This window comes from Dasypus novemcinctus, chromosome 4, assembly GCF_030445035.2.
Source record: "Dasypus novemcinctus isolate mDasNov1 chromosome 4, mDasNov1.1.hap2, whole genome shotgun sequence".
Classification (NCBI taxonomy): Eukaryota; Metazoa; Chordata; class Mammalia; order Cingulata; family Dasypodidae; genus Dasypus; species Dasypus novemcinctus.
This window is the reverse complement of record NC_080676.1, coordinates 168,285,643-168,309,194: the sequence shown is the minus strand read 5'-3', so window position 1 is coordinate 168,309,194 and position 23,552 is coordinate 168,285,643. Positions and strand designations below refer to the sequence as shown.

Here is a 23,552-nt window from a genome sequence, read left to right as displayed (position 1 = left end):
AATGACATTCTTTCAAAGTCCCATTTCTAATAATGCCAAACACCTAAATTACTTAGGAATAAATTTAAGAAAAGATGCATAAGACCCCTACACTAATAACTCTGATCAAAGGGAAAGTAAAAGATAAAATTAAAGAAGTGTCACTAATCCCCGCCTTAGAATAAGGTGAGACTTGGGAGCTCAGGCGGAGCGCAGCTGCTCTGAGGACGCCATGCGGTGCGGCCACGGGGCGCGGGGCAGACAAGCAGCCCAGGGCGCAGGGCTCTTCACCAACAAGAGTGGCAGCTTCCGTTTTATTACTTAAGACAAACATAACTTCCACACCTTTACAAAAACTTAGAATTCAAATTATAGAAAATGAAAGCAAAAATACGATATCTGGATTTGCACATGTCTGGAAATGGACAAAAATCCCAAAAGAAAAATTGGTGATTGTTTTTAGCTTTCTATTCTTAACAGAGGTAATTATTTTCATTATCACATAATCATTGTTTAATAATTACAATTTTTTAATATATAAAATACATGGCAAGTTCTAGGGCACTAAGGACAAATAACAAAAATAAACTTCTTTAAAAAAATTACTCACTGATTTTAAAGGCATTCCTCACAGTATCAGAAAAGGATAATTATTTTTTAATTTTGCCACATATACAAGATACCAACAGACAACACACAGATCAAGAATATCTAATAGTCTGTAACTGGAAAATTCAGAGAAATGAAAAACTGCACATCAAACTTACTTTTGCCCATACAGCCTTCCCCACACCCCCCCCTCCAAACTCAGTGAAAGTGAACCACGGACTTTAGGTCATCCCGGCAGCCCCAGAGGCCCCTGCTCTGCAGAAGGAAAGCAAAAGCTCGAAGCCAGCCAGGCGAGCGCCCTGGCTCTTACCTCGGGGCGAGCTGCACTTGCCAGCCCGCCGGGGTGCGCCCCGAGCTGCTCCTGCAGGTGCGCTATCTCCTTCTCTCTGTTCTGCAGAAATACCTGCAGGGATGGAGATGATGACGATGAAGTCCATGAGGGCTGCCACGACAACGGTCCCCCAACAGCCAGCAGTACAAGCAGTAACACTCGCTTCAAAAATGCTTTTCACCCAAACTGCTTTCTGCGTGAAACGGCCTCTTAGTTCACCTTTCAAGCATCGATTACACCAGTCCCCAGGAAACGAGTTTCCCTTTATCTATTTCTTATCTAACAATAAAGGACTAATTCCACCCAAAGGGCCACTAGGGACTGAGATGGCTCCCCAGGAGGTATCAGGGATTCAACCCAGGACTTTGAAGGTTCAGCCGAAACGACACTGCCCTAGGATTGCTCTAAACACATTAGTTTGTTCATTAGACACATGCCAGGTTGGCACTGTATGCAACAATTTCAAACTTGATATACTTCAAAAGGCCATCTTTTTAAAAAGGCTCCCTTCCTCCTTACAGCTTCTGTCGCTAGGGAGGCACATCTGCAGTCTTACTCCAACATGCATCCTCTCCAAGACTTCAAACAGGCAGCTTGGTGTCGGAGGTAAGAGCAGATAAAACTCAGTCGTAGTCACACTGTTTCCCGCTCGTGATTTCCCTCAGCTGCTCCACCTGCTTGCTCACTGCGGATCTGCCCCCAGGCCCTTCCTGAAGTGGCCGCAGACGCCTGGGCGGCTAGGAAGGCCAGCGTCCGCCGCCCACCACAGGGGTCCTGTGCGCCAGCCCAGCACCAGGTAGCAGGCCTAGACCTGTGCCCTCCACCCTGCTCACCTTTAGAGCCGCGTTCTCTTCTTGGAGTTCTCTGATGCTGGCGGCAGTGCAGTTGCTTTGTGTGTCTAACTTTAAATTCAGATGCAGTATTTCCTCATTTTTACTTACTAAGTTATCTTTCATGTTTTCTAGTTGTTCTTTTAAGTCCAAAACCTTTCATTAAAATAAAAGAATGGAAGTGTTAAAAACTATTAATATTCTAATTGATTTCATAATTATTAAAGTAACTTTAAAGTTTAAACATACATGCCAGAAAAATACTGTATTCTATAAGCCACCCCATATTATCATCATCCAATTACAGTTACAATGATTATATGGGGAAAGCGGGTGTGGCTCAAGTGATTGAGCTCGGGCCTTCCACATGGGAGGCCCCAAGTTTGGTTCCCAGTACCTCCTAAAGAAAACGAGGAAGACAGCAACCTGGCGCAACAAGATGATACAACAAGAGACACAAGGAGGAAAACATAATGAGAGACTCAAAAAAGCAGGGACCAGAGGTGGCTCAAACAATTAGGTGCCTCCCTCCAACATGGGAGGTCCCTGATTTGGTTCCCAGTCCCTCCTAAAAAGAAGACCAGCACACAACAAGCAGACATAGCAATGCAAAAAATGAGGGGGTAGAGAGAAGTAAATAAATATATCTTTAAAAAAAAACTATATGGCAGGCACTAGCCCACTGCTCCCATCACTTAAGGGTCTAGCTTTCCAGACTAAACGCATCCTGGAAAACGGTGGGTCGCTCACAGCCACCAGCTGGCCACGCCCCACCCGCGCTGCCTGTGCGGCTCTCACGCCCTGACACTCTGGAAGAGAACCTCCTGCACCGTCCCCAGCCAGACAGGGCCTCGGGAGGGCTGTATGGGCAGGCACGGGCATCTGGCTCATCCACTCATGCTGCAGGCGGACCCCAGAATGAAGGGGCTCATCTGTTGAGCCTTTAGTGCCTCTGTGTCCTACTTAAGAGAAAAGGAGGATTTCTCTTAGGCACATGTTGAGGAAGCAGATACCTTCCAAAGGTGTTAAGTGGGGAAAAAAACAGACTACGAGTGTGGGGAAAAGGATGTTCTCTGCAGATGCCCTGAGGGAACCCCTGGCACTTACAAAAACCTTTGCTGAGCGAGTCCGAGAGTGCGTCCAGCTGCCTCCCAGGCGCGGGCTGACGCCAGGAGGCGCTGTGGCCCCACGCCATGGGCAGAAGCCCTCCGCATGCTCAGCTCAGGCACAGAAGCGCGTCAGACCAGAACTCCTGCCCTTGACTCAGGGACAAAGCACTGAATTTAAAATTCAAGTGTCACTTCACCTCCAGGGATGTCATATATGAAGTCAGGAGTTCTGGTCCTGGTAGCTAAAGGCTCAGAAAGGACGGCAGGATCGCCTGTTAGACATGTACAAAGCCAGCCCTTCACCAGTCTCAGCTTTTCAAATTCATTTTTAAACTTTGTTACACACAAACATATCTGAAACATCACAGACCCATAATTCCAAACTATAAAATAAAAAACTATTGGGAAGCAGACTTGGCTCAACGGATAGAGCATCTGCCTACCACATGGGAGGTCCGCGGTTCAAACCCCGGGGCCTCCTTGACCCGTGTGGAGCTGGCCCATGCGCAGTGCTGATGCGTGCAAGGAGTGCCACGCCACGCAGGGGTGTCCCCCATGTAGGGGAGCCCCACGTGCAAGGAGTGCGCCCCATAGGGAGGGCCGCACAGTGCGAGAGAAGTGCAGCCTGTGCAGGAGTGGCACCGCACACACCGAGAGCTGATGCAGCAAGATGACGCAACAAAAAAAGAAACACAGATTCCCAGGCCACTCATAAGGATAGACGTGGACACGGAAGAACACACAGCAAATGGACACAGAGAGCAGACAGCTGGGGGGGGGTAATAAATAAAATAAATAAATAAATAAAATCTTAAAAAAAAAAAAATACTATCACTGGTGATATTTTCATGAGAGAAGGCAAAAAATCCTAAACTCAAAACTTAAATAATCACAACCAGCTCTAAACAAAGTATTTAATTTAGAAAATAATGTTTTGTTAAGTCTAAAATCTTAAACCTTAACTTACGAAATTACTAAAGATGAATGTGTAGAGATAAACCCTCTGATGGTAAGGAAAAGCCAGCCTGGCTCCGGGAGCCCTCTGCGTCCTCTGCAGGCACCACAGCCTCCAGAGGAAAGGAAGGCCGCCCAGCACCAGAACCAACGTGGAGCGGCCTCCTCCAGGAAGACAAGGGACGCTTACTTGTTGGGATTCTTTCTCCATTTTTTTCTGTTTTTCCAATTCTTCCTGGAGGAGGGCCACTTTCCTTCTGGCGTCGGCATTCGTCTCCTCGAGACGTTTAATTTCGTCTTCCTGAATTATCAGTTGTCTATCCGCCAACTCTTTCTTTATAACCAGTTCGTTAAATCCATCTGATTTTTGTCTTAATTTTTCTTGTAACAACTCAACCTAAAATAACAAAACATGTTTGTGAAATGCAATAAGTTATTGATGAAACACTTATCTCCCTAGTTAGAAGGAGCACCACAGAGCTGGCGAGAGAAGACGCGTCTCCACACCCCTCGCGGACAGCTCCTGCCCTAGGCCACCTGAGCACGCCTCCTGAGGGAGTTCACCAAAATGGGCGCCCTCTCGGAAAAGCCCAAAAGCCATTACTTAAGCACAATGTCTGGAGAGCCAGAAACAAGGCAGGAGCCCGGTCAGAGCAGCGTCAAGCGGCCGGCGGTGCCTGGGCCCAGGGTGAGGACACCGCGAGCCAGGGCGGCCAAGGCCGGGCGCTCCTCAGCGGGAGGTTTCCGGGGGGGTGGAATGTGTTGGGGAATGCTTGAAAAAGACCCGCTGATCCGTGTGACGGCTGGGCCTTGTTTCCATAATCCTGGCAAGGGGAGAAGGGTCGAGACGGGGGTGCAGAGGAAGTGGGACGAGCCATGAACTGGCTAACAGCTAAAACTGGGTGATGGACTCCCAGAGGCTCTGACAGTCCTACCGCCTCTTGCACAAACATTAATCATCTCCCAGCGAAAAGTTCAACCAAGCACCCGCAGCCAGTAACACCGCAGCAGGAGCACTCTGAGGGCATCAGCCTCGTTCTCATCACTGCCACCTCATGTTCCCTGCCTGCTCTCGTACTCAGGCTGATGGGCTGTGCAAGTGAGCACCACTGGGCAAAACTGGTTAAGGGCCCGTAATTATCCCAAAATAAAGAGCTAACTGAGAAAAAGAGCAAACAAATCCCCTAGAGCTCCTGCAGACAACAGCAAGCAGACCGTTCAGGCCCGGGCAGGAGGCCCAACAGGCCCCGAGCTCACCCGCCCCCGCGCGCAGGGCCGCCCGTCCTACCTCCTCACTCGGCGCAATGCTCTGCCATCGTCATGGACATGGAAGGGAAAAATCAGAAGACGGAGCTTACCAACACAGTGGAGAACAGCCACCCCCCCCCGGGGCCATGCACGCCGGGCCGACTCACGCCGTGGTCCTGGGGGCCGCAAGGCTGGGGCCTGGCTGCTGGCCTGAGCTGCTCCTCCAGCCTCCGAATCTCCTGTTGGAACTCGTCGCGCTCGTGTTCCCTCTCGGCAGCTTGCTCCTGTCACGAGAGGCATGCTGTTCGGAATCTTCCTTTCTGACCCTTTGAGAACAGTCCCTGGGACTCTGTGAGTTCTCCTGGTTGGATCTACCTACCTTTAGAGGGGAGTGGTAAAAGCCGTGAGGCTGACAGCCTGGTCTGACACTGGCTGAAACGTCACATCTTTCACAGCCAGGTATCATGGCTTCGTTTCACACAAGCACCCACTCCCAAAACATTCCCCATTTCGACTGTTTTTATAAAACAGAGTTAAATAAAGAGTAACAGCGCTGCAACTTACAGTAGGGTAGACTTTCAAACTCTGGTAACTTTTTGAAGCGGCTGACAGGAAAGGCCGGCCCAGCGGCCGGACCCAGAGGGAGTGCCAGGCACCGGCGAGCAGCAGGCACCTCCCCAAAGGGGGCCCGGCTCTGTGCAGCCAGGACCCCAGAAGTCGCCCGCAGGAAACTATCCCAGGAGAATCACCAGGTGCTCACCCAGAATCACGCATGATTCTAGTCTCTAGTGTCTACTAGAGACGCCCAGCCACAACCCATTACGATGGAATGCTACACCTCCATCTCAACGCCACCCTGCAGGGCGTGGTGAACGATCTTGACTAACGTTCACGCTGTAATCAGTGGAAAGAAGCAGCCTGTAAAACACGGAGGGCAGTGCTCCACCTTCACCTCTGTTCAAGAAGAAACCCTTTCAATGCCCACTTCTGCACAGACCATCTGGAGAATCCCATGACAGTGTCGACAGGTGGCAGCACTAAATTTGGTTTTTATTTTATTCTGATCATCTTGGTTTTCTGAAGAACCTGCATTATCTACGTGCACAGGCTTTATGACAGTAAGTCTAACAGAGACCCCGGCCGACCCTTGGCACAGCTCCCCCGGTTGCCCTGCCGCCAGCACCCAGGCTGAAGGGCTCAGCCAGTGCAAGGCCAGGAGAGACGGCGAAAGGCCAGCAACACAGCAGAGCATGAGGCTCGAGGCGCAGCCGACCTGCTGCCCCTCCCTGCACTGGAAACAAGGACAAGGACGCGCTTAGGGGACTGTAGGTAACACACGAGTGTGAGCGGGAGGGAGCAGTGACCCCAATTCTGACAGGCACACTGGGGTTATGAAAGAACGCCCGTGCTCTTAGGGAACACGAACTCCTGAGCAGAGCAGGCGCTGTCAGCCACTTGCTCTCCAACAGCCTAGAAGCAGGGTGTGGGGCTTGTGCTCCAGTGGGCACGTGCGATCCACACATCCCCAAACCCCGAGGCAAAACCATCTGGGAAATGGCGGAAGGCTCAGGACTGGGATGAATGTGAGCGAAGAGTGCAGGGGAATGTGCTGTGCTATTCTTGCTCTTTTCCTGTAAGTCTAAGATTGTTTCAAAATAAAAAGTTAAAAGGCATTACTTGGGGGAAACATGAAATGACTTATAGTGGTGGGAACGCTTACGTCCATGAACTGGCGCTGGTGCCGCAGGTGCTTGTCCAGAGACGCCAGCTGCTGCTCCAGCGCCAGCACCTCCTCCGCGTGCCGGGCGCACCCCTGATGCTGGCGAAGCTGGTCCTCCAGCTCCGACTCCAGAACCTTCAGCTGAGCGAGCAGGGCCGAGCGGTCTTTCTCAGACTGTCTCCTGGTTTCTAGCTGCTCCTCTGCAAGGCGTTCCACTTCCTTCCGTAGCCCTAAGGTGCGAAGAGAGCGGGCAAGGAGGGCAGACGCCCACTTGGGGTGCATGCTGGAGCAGGGGCACAAAGGCCCATGGGAAGAATCAGCCCACGGTGGAGCCAGCAGAAACCCCAGCGCAGCTGCGAGGGCGGCACCCGAAACAGGGGCTCTCTCCCTGTCCCTGTCCTGTGGTGGCTGGTAGGACCCGTGCACCAGGAGACGGGACCCTCCAGAAGCCCGCATGGTGTCCCAAAAGCCGTGTGGGCCTGCTTCCCCGCTGCCCTCCCCGGCGGGACTGCGTCAGGGTGGTACAGGGCGCTCATCCCAGAAGCCAGCCTGCAGCCCGACCAACACCGCAGGCCCCATGCACTCAACTCCCACCTGCAAACCACTTCTGAAAAAACAACTATACCTACTATTACATGAATACTGCCCACCATAAAAAAAGCTTTGGGGAGCAGGTGTAGTTCAGTGGTTGAGTGCCTGCTTCCTATATATGAGGTCCTGGGTTCAATCCCCAGTACCTCCAAAAAAAAAAAAAAAGTTTCAAAGCCTGAAATGAACACAGCTTGGTACTCCAAATGTTTTTAAGAATTCTGTCTTCACATATGTTCTCTAATATGGAAAAATAAAATGTAACTCAGATGTGCAGTTTCAGATAAGCCCCAGGGCAGTCGCCCCACAGCACACCCCCTCCCAATCAAGGCATCAAGTGCGCAGGGCTGCGGTGGTCTCTTGGAGAATAAGAAATGAGATGCTACTAAGTCAAACTTAATCTGAAATTACCTGGGTGATGAGGCCCATTCCAGTATCTAAACTGTTAAGCAAACAGGGATAAAATCAACCCAAGTAGCAACGATAAACTAAGAAGCATCCTTTAAAAAAGGTTTTTGGAGCACATGGGGCTCAAGCAGTTGAGCACCCACCTCCAACATGGGAGGTCCTGGGTTCAGTTCCTGGTGCCTCCTAAAGACAAAGAGACAACAAGCAAAAAAAAACAACAAGCAGACAATGAGTGTAGACAACAAGCAAAAGCAATAAGCAAAACAGACAAGGGAGTCATCTTGGGGGAAAAAAGAGGTTTCTGTCTCTGATGAATCCTGGAGTATTCAAACTATCCAAGAAGTATTAAGTCAATAGATTTCTATTTACATTGAACCAGGTTTCAGAGCTGAATTCTTTTGGTTTGGGAAAAAAATCAATCAAATCTTTTATGACAAACTGTCATTACCATTAATACATTTTCAATCAAATTTTATGCTAACAAATCAGCAGCCAATTACAGCAAATCAGCCTTGTACATGCAGCTACGGCCACGTCATCCACAGCCCTTTAAGATGTGAAATCAGCCTTGGATGTGCAGCTACGGCCACGTGGTCCACAACCCCTGCAGACGTGAAGGCAGCCTTGTGGTATAACTGCGGCAACCACGAGCCACCTCTCTGCTCAAGCCAGCCTCAGGTCCCCGGTCTAGGCAGAGAGGGCTCAAATGCCAGCAGCAAGCGAGTGCCCACGTGGCCGTTAGGTAAACTGCTTGGGGCCTCAGGGACCAGCGTGGGCAGGAGCCCTCTTAGGAGACCTTACCAGACATGGGGCGGCGTCCAGCCTGAGGGCCAGTGCTCACCCCAGCATGCACGGGTTACAACTCAGTAACAGCAGTTAGTACTGTCACAGAAATGCTTCCTTTGGGATCAATCTTCATGTAGGAATACTTTATTATTCTACTTAACGTTTCTATAGTTTTCCAGACAAGCTCTTAAGTACTTTGCCTCTTTAGTGCAATGATTTGCAAGTTCTAATGCAAGCATGAAGCATATCACAGAAATCACTCGTTCCTTTTTACAAACCTGAATCCCCTTGTGCTGCAGAAACAGGAAAGCCTAGAAATGAAAACGTACAGACATGTACAGGAATAAAAAGAGAACAAGCAGCCTGGAAGAGCAAACATCAGAAAGAAGAGGGGGCAGGGGCGTCTCCACCACGACCCAGGGAAGTTCCGCAGCTCACTGTGGAAACTAGCAAGTCCTATAATTCCACCCACATATGCCTGGGCTGCCGCAGCTCTGATTTTTAAATGCGACAGAGGACACAGGCAGGGCCTCTACCACGACGCCACCACGGCATGGCGGTGACAACTGCGCAGAGGATACAGGGCAGAAAGACGGTGCCCGGAACTACGGAGACGTACAAGAGCACTGGCAGGGTTCACGAGGACCCAAAAGGACAGATGACGACCCACAGAAAAATCCGAAATCACATCAACTACTTCTGTTAAAACTGCTGATTTACTGTTAAAGCTAACAAGAGGCAGATATTTTTTGTTATTTTCAACATTTAACAACAGCTCTCACTTTCCAAGGTATTGGCTATTTATCTCAAGAAGTCTGGTAGCATCGTAAGTTATCTACTGTTGACTCAAGGTTATTTTTCACTACACAGCGATAAGAGCAGTGGACAGCTGTACTAGACAGGAGAATCAGGCTTTCCCAAGAGTGCAACAAAAGCAAACCTATGCTTCACCTTATCTCACACCATCTCAAAGCTCGTAGTTCTACGTGAAAAGCTGGTACACATACACACACCCCAAAATGCCCTCTAAAGAGGACTCTTGATTTTGTTTCATAAACCTTAACAACCTGTAAAAACTTTAACCTTCCACTGCAGCAGAGGGGCGGGCTGAGCCCACGCCCCACCCCTCGGGCTCCATCCTCAGGCAGCTTCTCTCTCTCTTACCAGCTTCTCTCTCCCCCGCTTCAGCAGCCACCGTGTCCTTTTCGTTCCGCAAGACAGAGCACTCCTCCCTCAGCTCTGCTTGCTCCAGGGTCGCCGCCTGGAGCTGCCGCCGCAGCTTCTCCAGCTCCAAGACCAGGCGCTCTTCCGACTCCTCCTTCTGGCCTAAAGCCCCCTGCAGAGAGGCGTTTTCCACCTTGAGCCCTTCGAGGACACCTGAGGAGGAAACAGATCGAAACCTGGCTGCTCCAGCCCCTCGACCCCCACGGGCGGTACAGGCGACAGGAGACAGCAGGCTCCCCAAGAGCACACTGCGAGAAGCCGGTGCCCGCACACACCCGCACTGCTGCGGGAGCAGATCTCCACCCACCCAGCAGGGCCAGGGCAGCCCCAGGTAAGACAGCTCCGAGGGCAGATGGGCACAGCCTCCCAAAGGGCGGCCTCACTCTGTAAACCGCAGCCTCTAGGACAGGGCTCTTAACAAGGGATCCATGAGCTTGAAATTAAAATTCAAAGGACATGACTCTTGTGGGGACGTGCTGGTGCAGGTGTGATGTATTTATTAAATAATACACAGTATAGTGGAGACTTGGCAAGGGGTCCGTGGTTTTCACCTGAGTGGCAAAGGGGCCCATGGAACAAAAGAGGTTATCTAGGAGGTCCACCGGCCACCTGCTCACCCACCCAACTGTCCACACCACAGAGTTGCCCACAGAAGGGTCGGCAAGCTGGGGAGCCACCGCGGGGCCTTCCCAGGCCTTCTTGGGGAGCGAGCACTGGCCACAGAGGCACCGAGGCGTCTGCTCTGCGCCAGGGGAACAGACTTCTCACCCCCGCATGCTGCCAGCCCTCGGAGCCCGGTACTTTCTCCACCACTGCCCTTTGTTTCTCTGGTACTTGCCGACAGCTCTCGCACGCGGGGCACTTTATTATAATCTTTTACACGTGGACGTTAAAAATTCTACTTTGGATGCTTCCCTACTCAGACTGCCCGCTTCCTATTTCGGGGCGTGTGCCCCAACCATCCCCACTTCCCACCCTTGCACTTGTAAGACCCTCTGGGGCATGGTCCCGCCCCTCGAGCGCCAGCTGCGCCCACTCACCCTCCGCTTTGTGGAGCTCAAGGACCAGCTTGGCTTTTGCTGCACTCTCTTCCTCTAAGGATTCCAATAACTCCTTTTGCTTTTTAATGACCTGTGCAGTCTCCTCATTTTTATAATTAAATTCTTTCTCAAAACGAGAATGAATTTCACGTGCTTCCTCCAGCTGTAGAAACACATTTAAAAGAACTGAACATCAGAAATAATCAAAGGTTGTATTACTATGAGTAGAATTCTACCTTGGTAAACACCAGTGAAACTACAAATGCTCCACTAGAAACAACAATTTCAACAGGATGCCGATGGCTAGGCGAATGGGCTCATCCCAGCCGGGGTGACTTGGGAAAAGGACCTCTTCCTCACCTGGTGGTTCCCACTCGCCCTTAAGTTCTTTCTAATTGTCTAAAAGGTGGCCCTAAGTACACACACACTCACTTAGAATTACAGTAGTGCAGGAAGTAAAGAAGAGGGGAAAAGGAGGCTGAGTAGTTTCTGTGTTTTGAATAAATAAAGCTGAGATTCTGTCACTCTGAGCAAGCTACGTCCCAAGAACTCCTGCTCAGAGGAGGCCCGTGCGGCATCTGCTGGTCAAAGCCAAAGAGCAGACCCTACGCGAGGGAGGTCCGCCCCGAGACCCAGCGGAGTGGGCAGAGAGCCTCAAGGCCCGTGCACTGAGCCTGCGGCAACCCCGGCCTGCCTGGTCTCGTGGGGACGAGAAAAGCCTCACGAGAGGCACTGCCCAGCGCCCAGCCATCCTCCGGTCCCATCATCCGCGTCCACTCGGCCTCTTCTCTTTCTCTGAAGGGAGCCCCTGGGGGACACGCTCACCTGCCTGGTGGAGCCCAGGGCCATGTCCAGAAGGCTGTCCACAGCAACCCCAAGACGCTGATAGATTTTCCTAATGGGCTGCTCACATTCCAGGGTGGTTTCTGGGCTCAAGAAAAAGCTCTCGCGCACATGGCTGCTGATGTCGGTCACTGAAGCTGTCTCGGAACCCTCGGGCCAAGGCTGGTCCAAGTCCAGTGGGGCCACATCAAACGTGGGCAGTGTCTCATCCAGAGGGTAAGCTGCAAAACGAGCACATGCAGAGACACCCACGCGTGAAGTGGTAAGGGGGCTGCCCAGTCAACAGGTTCTAAAACAGTGAGCAAGCCCAGACACAGGTCAGTGAAAATCTACCTCAAGAATAACGAGCATTTCCTAAGTGGCTGGGGTGGTCTGGAGCTGTGTGTGCCCCAGAAAGCCTGTTCTTCTTCTTTTTTTTTTGTCTTTATTTTTTTAATATTACATTAAAAAAATATGAGGTACCCATATACCCCCCACCCCCCTCACCCTACTCCTCTCCCCGTAGCAACAATCTCCTCCATCATCATGAGACACTCATTGCATTTGGTGAATACATCTCTGAGCACCGAGAAAGCCTGTCCTTAGCCCTAACCCACCCCTGAGTGTGGACCACCGTGAGCAGGGCCTCTGCATGAGCCTCCTGCAGTGGAGGTGGGGCCAGCGCGGCCAGCACGGCTCTCAGTCCTACTCCGGGAGTCCTTTATAAATGGAATGAATACAGAGAGAGAACAAGAAAGGCACAAAAACAGGAAGCAGAAAGTAACACAACCCAGAAGAGAAGGGAAACGCCAGCCGAAGCTGCCGCGTGCCTTGACACGTGACAGAGGGGCCCAGGATGGCCAGCAGCTGGTCTTTGGGAAGAAAGCATTGCCTTGATGACACCTTGATCTGAACATTTTCCCAGACTCTAACCATAAACAAATTCCCATTGCTAAAGCCAACCCCTCCCACGGCACTGCCTTCAGCAGCCTATGAAACTAAAACGGTAGCCCACAGCACGCAGCAATTTCTGGCCGGTGGGACCCTTGACCGTGTCCCCAGATCAGGCCTCTCTACCTGGGGTCAGCAGCGGGAATGGAGGTAGCAGCGGCTCCCTCAGCAATGCTGCGCCCCAGGCCCGGCTCTCTCTACAGGCCTCCCACCAAGACCAGAGCCCCAGGCCCAGCCCGGAAGCCCCTGCCTCGTCCGCCTGCCCGGGGGCACCCCCAGCAGGGCCGGCCACATTCCACGGCGGACCTGGCACCAGGCGCCCCCGCTCGCCCAGCTGAAGCGGCCAGCGGCCATCCCACCACACGCACCTGCAGGCGGGCTCTCGAGCCCCGGCCGCGCACCAGGCTGGCTGGCTGTTCCCACAGCGCCCCCATCGGCATCCAGGCAGAGGCCCACGCGCGCGCTGATCCGGCTCTTCACGGCGAGCGCAGCCGTCAGTGTCTCTCCAAACAAACTCAGCAGCCTGCGCAGCGCATCCTGGAGCGCTTTCCTAGGACAGGAGGACACGAGCACTGAGGACGCACATGCTAGTCACGGGCGGCCCCTGCTCGGCTGCTCCCCGACACGTTGAGCCATGACAGGATGGCGGCTCAGCTTCTGGCAGGACAGAGGTGCTCCCGCTGGAACGAAGGAAATTACTGCCTAAAACCACCACTGAAAAGCCCCCGGAAGGGCCCGGAAGGCATAAGCTAATGGAGAGAATCTGTGAAGATTCTGAAAGAAGAGGGAGTCCAGCCCGCCCCTCCCGCTGCCCACCTGCCCAGCAGAAGCTCCACTCCCACGGGGGAGCCTGTCTGTTTCCCGTAGGGAAAGGCTGTTTCCTGGAGGTCCCAACAGCTGACCACAGGCTGCAACTGTAAACGTGGTGATTCCCGTTTGCTTTCACTCCTTACTGCCTGAGGCTAACTGTTATGTAGGACTCCTGGACAAGTAGCGGTACTGCCCCAGTCAGTTCTCAGAGCCTGTTTTGCTCAGCTCAGTTCACCGTTTTACTTGTTCTGCCTGTCATGTCAACTGGGCAGCTGACCTTGCTGTACCTGGACCCGGATGCTCACCTGGGTGGCTCTGAGAGTCTCCAGAGCAGCCTCTGGGGCCAGCGCTCACATGCTTGCAACTGAGCAAATCAATTAGTATCTCAGATGTCCCAAAGTCACCGTCTCCACCTCCCTTTGAGTTTCATAAAAATCTCCAAGTTTCTCCAACTCGGAGAGACGATCTGCACGTGGCACCGTCCTGCTCACACAGTGCTCTGTCAAATCTCACACTCTCTTTGAAGCCCTGGTGTCACCGGGTTGGTTTTACTGTGCCCCTCGGGCGGCAAATCCGGTTCTGCAACAGGTCCCCTTTTTGCCCAGCACGCAAGCTCTAGCTCTGGGCATGGACCAACACGGGCCATCGCCCTGGCTCCAGCCTGGCACCGGCGAGGCCCCGCAGGCAGCAGCTGCGGGCTCCACGTGCTCCTCGACACGCCTGTCCTTGTCCCACACCAGGGAATACACGGCCACCCAACAGACAGCACCCACTCTCTCCCCAAGGAGTAGACTTCACTGGCCACAGAGCAGGAAGAAGCTTAAAACCAGGCCCGCGCCCAAGAATGGCGGAGGTTATGGTGAAGGCAAGCGGGAGGAGAGTCATGACTTCACAGAAGATACAGCCTACCTGCGGCTGGCTGGGGTATAGGACACAACTGGGAAAGAGGCGGGAAGGAAATCAAATACGGAACACTGACCCCTGAAACTATTCCTTCAGAGCAGTGAACTGGATCATGGTGCTGGCCCAAGGCACTGCTGAGAACAACAGGGCAATCAACCTTCAATTAGAGCAACCGGTGCGCAGCTCTAGGGCGTGCAGCTCTAGGACAAAGGGATTTCTGCTTTTTAGGATGAGTTCTGGGAACAGTGCACATGGGGAGGGAGCCGGAGGAGAGGAAGGAAGGAATGGCGTTTCCTGCTCCACTCTCTCTCAACACCTCACAAACCGTAAGGACCAGCCCCTGCTCTATGCAGCCCACACCCTGGCCTCAGTGAAGGTCACGGCCCTCGAACAAGTCACCTAGCAGGACCACAGCGCACAGGGACAGGCGAGCGTCTCCACAGCCACAGAGAGAGGCCAAGGGCAGAGGCAAAAAGCCGCACAAGGCTGGGAAGCAGGCGGGAAGGGACAGGGCTGGCCAAGGACTGTGAGGCGGACAACCCCACATAGGCCACGCTGGCAAAGAGCCAAAGGCACTCAGGGCCTCCAGGCCACCACCGAGAGTGCCGAGGGCCCCAGCTGCCACCCTCGCCTCCACCACCTGCTGATCCTCAAGGCCGCCAGCATGCTGGGCACCAGGCCTCTGCAGCTGCCATCACTGCAGCTCCCCCGCCCCTACGCCGCCCCATCCCCTGCAGCTTGCACTCAAACACGCAGCAGAGGAGAGCCATGCAGAGCTACACGGCACCACACACGCTGGAAAAGGCACGCAGGGGCCTCAAGGGGAAAGTGCAGTGCCCTGAGAGCAGGGGATCTGCAGAGACCCGTGTCCACGCGGAAGCAGAGCCATGGAGGCTGGTTCTCCAAGGTCAAGCCAGGCACTCACGCAGGTGCGTCCATCCCAGCCCAGGGCCGCACACGCCAACAGTCAGGTGCTGCTGAGGGGCACCCAGGTGGGCAGGGCACAGCACCCAGGGAACCTGGTGCAGAAACGACAACAGACGCAGCAAAGAGGCCCGGAGGACCAACACACATGGGCGGGAGAGGCTGGCCTCGAGGGCGGCGTGCAGCAAGATGCTCCAACTAGCAGGTAACAATGAGAGAACTGCCTGTCGTCACACCAAGTGAACAACTGAGTAATTTCCAGCACTTGAGACTTGGATGAAAAGCAAAACTGCAAGACTCTGAGATGACACAAGAAGACAAACCCACACAGTGCACGTGGGGAACGGCCTCCTCAACGAGACATGCGGCCAGCGCAGCGGTGCCAAGGATGGGCGTCCAGGGCTTGGGGTGCACGTGAGGGCGGGAGGCCAACCAGCTCAAGCGCAGAGGACAGAGCCGAGCGGCAGCAAACACGGAACACACCAGGGCAAGGCAGACGAATACGCAGGAGCCCTGTCCACTCACGACTGGCCAGTGCCTGGAGGAGGGGAGCTGCCCCGGCCGCGCCTGCTGTGGACAGATGTACTGGACACAGTGTGCAAGGGTCACCGTGAGGCCCATACGCTTCTGACTCTCGAGCCGGGGCTCGCATTGCCACGCTCGGGCACACACCATGACGCACACACACGTGCACAGTGCAGGCAGTACCCTCCCTGCTGTGCTTCCTGCAACCCCAAAGCCAGGACTCACACAGCAGAAGTCCACAGTGGGAGAGGACGGCCGCACCACGTGGCAGGGGTCACAGGGATCAAACAAACACACCCACAGGGAAACAAACAAAACGCTGTGGAAGGACACACCTGGAAGATGCTTAGAGAGAGGCCCAGGGCGCGCAGCGAGGGCGGGAGATGACAACCCCCGCAGCGCTACACCCAGGGACTGGGTCGGAGACCCACCACGGGGCCCCGGGAAGGAGGCCCAGCCTCGTCCCAGCTTGGAAAGCGTGGAGAACTGGCCAGTGGGAGCACCACAAACTTTCCTCACATCGCTCAGTACTTGGCCGCATTGAGACATTGTAACGAAGAACCACGTGGGCACACACCTCGGTGCGCCGCGATGCTGTGAGGTGGCCGCACCCAGGCAGGTGCTGGCCAGAGGGCCCAGCGGGCACGGCCTGGGCCTGGGGACTGTGCCGCCACGGCGTGCAGAGGGACGCACGGACGGGGCTGGGGGGACAGGCAGGCAGGGGCGCTGACCTCTCACTGCGAGACAGAGCAAGGTCGGACTTGAGCAGGGATATCAGGTTCGTGGCCTCCTGGTTTTCTCTCTCACGTCGTTGTTGCAGCTCCTCAAGCTCAGAATGACACTCTCTGATTTCATTACTTAAAGATAAAATTTGATCTTTGAGCTGTTGAGAAAAGAAATTTTAAACCTGAGTCAAAACAATTTAAATCAATTACCGTAAGGAAGTTTCAACATAACCTTCATTACATTTAATAAGAACATGGCAGAAGATGAACAAGATGGTGAGTAGGCAAAAACTGCTCATAAGGTTTTTCCTCCATTATCCAACACCTACAAAAATAAGAAACACATAAACAACTGCACCCCAATCCTGCCACCAAGGTGGAGGAGATATTCATCAGAGACTTGCAAATAGTGATTTAAAATAAAATCCCAGGAAGCAGAGGTGGCTCAAACAGTTGGGTGCCTGCCTCCCACATGGGAGGTCCTGGGTTTGGTCCCAGTGCCCCCTAAAGATGACAAACAGACAAAGACCAAAAATAAGCAGACAACAAGCCAAAACAACAAGCAGATGAGCAAAAACAAAGAGCAAACAGACGAGGGTGCCATAGGGTGGACGGGGGAAAAAGTAAAATTAAATTAAATTAAATTAAATTAAATTAAATTAAATTAAATTAAATTAAATTAAACCCCTACATCTGATCATCAGAATAAAAATGAGCAGCCAGGCAAGCAAGTATCCTTCTTAGATATTTCTCAGGGTCCCAGAAGCTTCTGCAGTGTGGGCAGCCAAGCGGGCAGGCACCCCCGGCCACACCAAGCAGCAGCCACAAGCCTGGGGGAAAGCCGTGCCACCCAGAGCGGGCCTCAGCCCTTTAATGCAGGCGGGTCCCTGGCCCAGTGACGGGGCCGTGACGTCCCTGAACCGCCTGGCACAGACTCACCAGGCACACGGCCGTGGAGGCACCAGGCAGCCCTGGCAGAGCAGAGGCCGAGGGCCTCCAGACCAAGACTGCGCTGGACAGAGGCAGCCCACGGCGCAGGGACTCCCCGGCTGCGCGACAGCTCTCTCTTCTTTTGTTTAAACTTTATTTCAACTTAAAAGCATAAAATAACAGGCAAAAGGCAGCTTAACTTTACTTTAAAACAATACTGTCCAGGCACATTTTTCTTATTCAATCCTAATAACAAACAACTGTTTCTCCATGTTCCAAAAGTCGAATAAATGAGCACAGACTGATCAAAGGACATGACCAAGGTCTCCCCGTTAACGAAGAAAATAAAAAATAAAAAAATTTCTTGGCCATATTCACTTCCCATAAGACTAAATCGCATATTCTTTTTTTTTTTACCTTTAGCATTTATATAGTACCTTCTTCGCCTTTGCTAAAAAAATTATAATATTACTATTAACTACAGTCTATAAGTTATATTAGTTGTATTTTTCCCACCTATCACATATTCTTAACACCTCGTAGTGGAACATTCTTGTATTATATTATTGACCACCATCCTCATCTGCTACCAAAACCAGCATATAATGCAGTCCCTAGATCATCCTCTAGCTGCCTTTCAATTAACAGCAACCTCCACAGACTACCCCATCAGCCACAATCATATCTATACATCAGCCGTGTTGGCTACACTCATTCAAATGTGCTACTACCATCAACTCCACTCATCACCACATATTTACAATCAACCTTATTAAACATTCCACATAAATTGAGTATCAGTTTACCCTTTCAACCCACATTCTGTCTCCTACTAACCTATACTCTATATTTGACTTGATAAATTTACTCATTGTGTTTAGTTCGTATCAGTGAGACCATACACTAATCGTCCTTCTGTGTCTGGCCTATTCCACGCAACACCATGTCCTCAAAGTTCCTCCACACCATCATGTGCTTCCCCCGTTAGTTTCTTCTTACAGCAGTGCAATACTCCAGCGTATGTATCACCACATTTTGTTTATCCATTCATCGGTTGACAGGTACTTATGTTGTCTCCATCTTTTGGCAATTATGAACAATACTACTATGAATATCAGTGTGCAAATAACTGCATCCTCAGTTATTCTGAACATATTCCAAGTAGTGGGGTTGCTGGATCATGTGACAGTTCTATATTTAGTTTCCTGAGGAATTGCCACACTGTCTTCTTCAGAGTCTGTCCCATCCCTATATTCCCAAAAGTGAGTGTTCCTATTTCTCCACATCCTTTCCAACACTGGTAGTTTTTTTATTTTTTAAAACAAATCTATCTTATTGATGCATATTAATAAAGCATACAATCCATCCAAAGTGTACAATCAATAGTATTTGACATAATCACATAATTGTGCATTCATCACTTTAATCATTATTAGAATATTTTCATTATTTCAATAATAATCACAAACAAAACAAAATGACAAAAAATTCACCATCATTTTTTAATAATGGACATTCCGTAAAGAGTGAAATGATATCCCATTGTAGTTTTGATCTGCATTTCTCTAATAGCCAGTGAGTTGAGCATCTTTTCATTTGCCTTTTGGCCATTTGTATTTCCTCTTTGGAGAAATGTTTATTCAAGTATTGTGCCCATTGTTTAATTGGGTTGTTTCTTTTTTAATCCTTGAATTGTGTGATCTCTTTATATAAGATGGAAAACAGAACCATATTGGATATGTAGTTTCCGAACATTTTCTCCCATTGAGAAGGCTGCCTTCTCACTTTCTTGACAAAGTCCTTTGAAGCACAAACGTGTTCAACTTTGAAGAGGTCTCAATCTATTTTTTCTTTCATTGCTCATGCTTTGGGTGTAAGGTTGAAGAAACCACCACCTACCACAAGATTTTGAAGATGCTCCCTTACATTTTCTTCTAGGAGTTCTATGGTTATATCTTTTATATTAAGGTCTTTGATCCATTTTGAGTTAGTTTTTATACAAAGTCTGAGACAGCAGTCCCCTTTCTTTCTTAAGGAAATAGATAACCAGTTCTCCCAACACCATTTCTTGAAGAGACTGTTCTGATCCAGCTGGGTGGGTTTGACAGCCTTGTCAAAAATCAATTTATCATGGATGTGAGAGTCTATTTCTGAACTCTTAATTCAATTCCATTGGTCCACCTGTCTGTCCTTATGCCAATACCACTATAACTAGGTAATATGATTTAAAGTCCAGAAGTGAGAGACCACCAACTTCATCCTTATATTTAAAATATTTTAAATATTTAAAGAGACAAGCCCTATGCCTGGTTGCCTGCAGCTGAACTCTGGGCGACAAGAGATTCTGGAAGGGAAGGCAAAGATCAGCCGCCATCTTGCTGTGCCACGTGGCACGATCCCAGGATCACCAGTAGCAGGCTTTGCTGAGAAAGCACCTCTGAAGGCACCTTAATTTGGACATTTCATGGCCTTGGAACTGTAAGCTCTTCCCCTAAATAAGATCCTCATTATACAAGCCCGCCCATTTCTGGTACTTCACATTGGCAGCGCTGTGCAAACTGAGACAGGTAAACAGGGGAATGATGTCGGGGCTGCCCTGGTTGGCTCACAGGTGGTTTTCCTTCCTGCACACTCAGGTTTTGTGCACTCAGGTAGCAAGAGCAGACAGTGCAGCAGCTGAGGCACCAACCCCCCCCACCCCATGGGCCCCACTGCACCTGGCCCCAAGGGCCCCACTCTCCCTATCAGCCCCACAACCCTCATCAGCCTCTGGCTACCGTGTGCGCACGTCCAGGTGTTAAGCTTGATTCATCAGGCATCGCCCTTTCTTAGCACTCCCTTCCACCAAGCTACTCCCACATTCTTTATCAACTAGGCAATTAACATTTCCTTTTACCTGGGCTAACACTTTTAGTGGGATTGTTGTTTCTGTTGGCAGTTGAGTTGTAAGTTGAATGGTATGACTTTAACCCTGTTTTGCCCATGAGCTGTGTTAACTGTATGCAATTTTACAGAACAAGTTTTTCAGGAAAGCATATATTGCACCACAGCAGAAAGAGCGGGTGCACTGAAGAAGTGTGGGAAACACTGAACAAGGCCCCTCTTCCTGTATGAAACTACGCTCACCAGGTTTAGACGATGCTGTCCCCCCTGCACGCTGCCCTTGGCTCCTGCCTCTCCTCCAGCCCATAAGCACTCAGCCCGGCTCTGTGCCCTCTGACCCACTGCTCGTTCCTGACACATACGCTGGGGTAATGGTAATTTTCACATCCTTCCAAAATAAGTCAGACACACCGATGGGCAATTGTTAAAGTCAGCCTGGCGCTGCCCTTTGCCAGTCGGGGGACCTTTGGCTAAGTCATGGATCCTTCTCCTGGGCTCACTGTACAATGGGAGCAGGGAGGGGTAAAGAGAAAATCATTTAATGTTTTAGCACAGGACTGAGCACTCATTCACAAGCAAACTAGAAACCTGTGAGACGAAAAAGTCCAAGAAAGAAAGTCGTAACACTACTATGTCTTGGAGGAAGGTGTGTAATAGTTACAATTCTGAAAGACCTACATGATGGGAACAGCTCTAAAAATAAAGCACACAGGTAGTTCAAAGGAAACACCAGGGGAACAAATGTGGCTCAAGCAGTTGAGCGCCAGCTTCCCATATACAAGGCCCTAGGTTTAATCTCTGGCCCCTGGTACCTCAAAAAGAGGAAAACAGGTAACACAGAAGCAAGAGTGCACCTCCACAGACCTGCTGAGCTTGGCTGCTCTTCCCCTGAAGCTGCAGGGACAAAGCTGCATTCTCCTCCTGGAAAAGCACCTGTGCTTTCTCACGTTCCAGTTTAAGTAGCACCTCCTTTTCGTGCAAAGCAGCTTTCTCTGTTCTTTCAAATTCACTCTGTAAAAGTGATAACAAGAAATACCATTAAGCTTGAACATCATGCTTATTTCACTTCTCTACTGCTCATTAGACAAATATTTATTAAGCCTTCACACTGTGCCAAGAGCAGTGAACAAATCAAACAAGGGACCACCCAGGGCAAACCTGCGTTAAGGCAGGTCATCCAAAAAGGACAGAAAAGAAATACAACTTTTGAGAACAACACACTTCAAGGGAGATGGCGTTTGTGTGGATGACAACTTTGTGGCATAAACAATGTTCCCAAGTGAGGACACCCTTATCACGGGACACCCACCACCACCATCCAAGACTCCCAAAACCTGGTTCCTCCACGTGGTGGACTGAATGACACACCCCACCAAAGACGCGCTCTTGCCGTGACCGCGCCTGCAGCGCAAGCCCACTGTCGGCAGGACCACCTGTGAAGAGAAGCACGGAGGAGCCTACTGGGCGTGGCCTGGATCAGAGGAACTTCTGGCCGCCCATCAGAAGCCAGAAGCTGTGGGGACCAGAAGACGCAGTCGCAGAAAGACGCCCCAAAACCAGGGCGGAGGAGCCCGCGGTGCCTTGAAACCATGAGATGTAAATTCCTGGTGTTAAGCAAACCACTGGCAGTACTTGTCGTAGCAGTCTGGTGAAATAACACACTTCAGTTTTAAAAAATAAACCCGCTTCCTTTTTAAATAACAAAAAATGTTTTTTAAAAAGCCTCACCTAAGTGAGCTGACTTATATTAATGTAATAGTTCATTCTTTAAAAACTACAGAGGTAGCATTCTGACATGGCAGAGAAGAATCTCCAAAAATTCACTCCTCCATAAAAGAAATGAGAACACTGGCAAAGCCCGTCAAAATCAACTTTTCAGAGCTCTGGAAATTAAGAGTCTTGCAACAATCCAAGGAATATTTACGGGGGCGGGGGGGGGGTCTGAATTTCCCCAAGAAGAGCAAGTTCCGGGGCATTTTAACTGCCCTGATCCCCACCTCTGCAGGAGCCTTAAAAGCCACCAGAGGCCTCACCACTGGGGCGCTGGAACCCCTGGAAGGGCGGGACTGATGGGGAGCCCTGCGTCAAGGCACAGCCACTCACTGAGCTGCTGGAAACTTGCCGAAAAGCTCCAATCCCTTGGCTTATCTCTGTTTCAGAAAAGGTTTCAAGGCACTTGTATAAAGTACAATAAGACGCACAGAAGTGAGCAAAAAATACCAGGAAAGAGCCTAAGACAAGCGAGGACAGCAGCAAGGCTACAGGGTCCACCCCAAGTCAGGCAGACGGGGCGCCGATTCTCTATCTGCGAAGGCAGAAGGAAGCGCGTGATCGTCCTGGACCGGGGCCCACAGCGCACGATCGGGAGGCCACGGTGGCAGACAAAGAGGGGCACAGTGACCATTGGAGGCCACGCAGGTGCTGGGAGGCAGAGCTGCAGGCCGCCCTGACGCAGGCCGCGTGGGGGGCAGCACACCCGAGCCATGCAGGCCCGGCCTCTGCCACTCCAGCCCCAAGCTGAGGCTGCGGCCAGGAGGCCCTGGGGCAGCCCCGCCCTCCCGCAGGGCTCAGCCAGGACCACCACGTCCATCTCCAGCCCTGAACAGGCCTCCGTTCAATGTGCCAAACTCTAAAGGGTACGGTAAATGTAAGAAGAGAGGCTTTTTAAAAATGTTTTCAGGTTTTTCTAAGTCTTCTCAGAATTGGAGGGAAAATGTCACATAGCTGAACCCTTGAGAAAAACTAATAAATCAATCTGGAGAAGAAAGAAAACGAGTAGACTGCATGAAGAATACCAAGGTAAGAGTGAAAATAAATTCAATGGATAATGAACTAAAAGCATTCAAACCATATCTAACTGACCACAGGGTCTCTTAATATTTTTTTAACTTTACTTTGTACATTTAATAATTGAAAACATTAACAATATTTAAAAAAAGAAAACACAGATGAATGAAACATATTTCTCAATCAAATGCACTAAACACACAAAAATTTTTTTTAATCATACAATACCTTACACAATATGTTTGGTTCATAGTAACACAATTATACAGTATTTGCCCTTTTGTGTCTGGCTTGCTTTGCTCAACATAATGTCCTCCAGGCTCATCCATGTTGTCATATGCTTTACGACTTCATTTCTTCTTACAGCTGCATAATATTCCATCATGTGAACAGGCCACAGTGTGTTTTTCCACTTGTCCACTGATGGACACCTGGGTTGTTTCCAGCTTATGGCCATCATGAATAA

General features: G+C 50.8%; 1 protein-coding gene across 7 annotated transcripts in view; it reads right to left on the bottom strand.

Annotated features, from left to right (window-relative positions):
• Positions 1 to 23,552, bottom strand: part of PCNT (pericentrin) — a 152,877-nt gene that overhangs the window by 61,187 nt on the left and 68,138 nt on the right. For 3 of the 7 annotated variants that reach the window (XM_058296381.2, XM_058296384.2, XM_058296387.2), the window contains exons 16-28: positions 21,164 to 21,310; positions 16,493 to 16,644; positions 12,968 to 13,149; positions 11,652 to 11,890; positions 10,827 to 10,989; positions 9,727 to 9,939; positions 8,841 to 8,873; positions 6,781 to 7,010; positions 5,228 to 5,344; positions 5,101 to 5,121; positions 4,003 to 4,209; positions 1,753 to 1,905; positions 899 to 991 (exon numbers count right to left, since the gene is read on the bottom strand). In XM_058296381.2, the coding sequence (XP_058152364.1) occupies positions 899 to 991; positions 1,753 to 1,905; positions 4,003 to 4,209; positions 5,101 to 5,121; positions 5,228 to 5,344; positions 6,781 to 7,010; positions 8,841 to 8,873; positions 9,727 to 9,939; positions 10,827 to 10,989; positions 11,652 to 11,890; positions 12,968 to 13,149; positions 16,493 to 16,644; positions 21,164 to 21,310 (1,950 nt within the window). The remainder of the gene's footprint in view (positions 1 to 898; positions 992 to 1,752; positions 1,906 to 4,002; positions 4,210 to 5,100; positions 5,122 to 5,227; positions 5,345 to 6,780; positions 7,011 to 8,840; positions 8,874 to 9,726; positions 9,940 to 10,826; positions 10,990 to 11,651; positions 11,891 to 12,967; positions 13,150 to 16,492; positions 16,645 to 21,163; positions 21,311 to 23,552) is intronic. The other 4 variants (XM_058296382.2, XM_058296386.2, XM_058296385.2 and 1 more) reach the window with 3 other exon arrangements.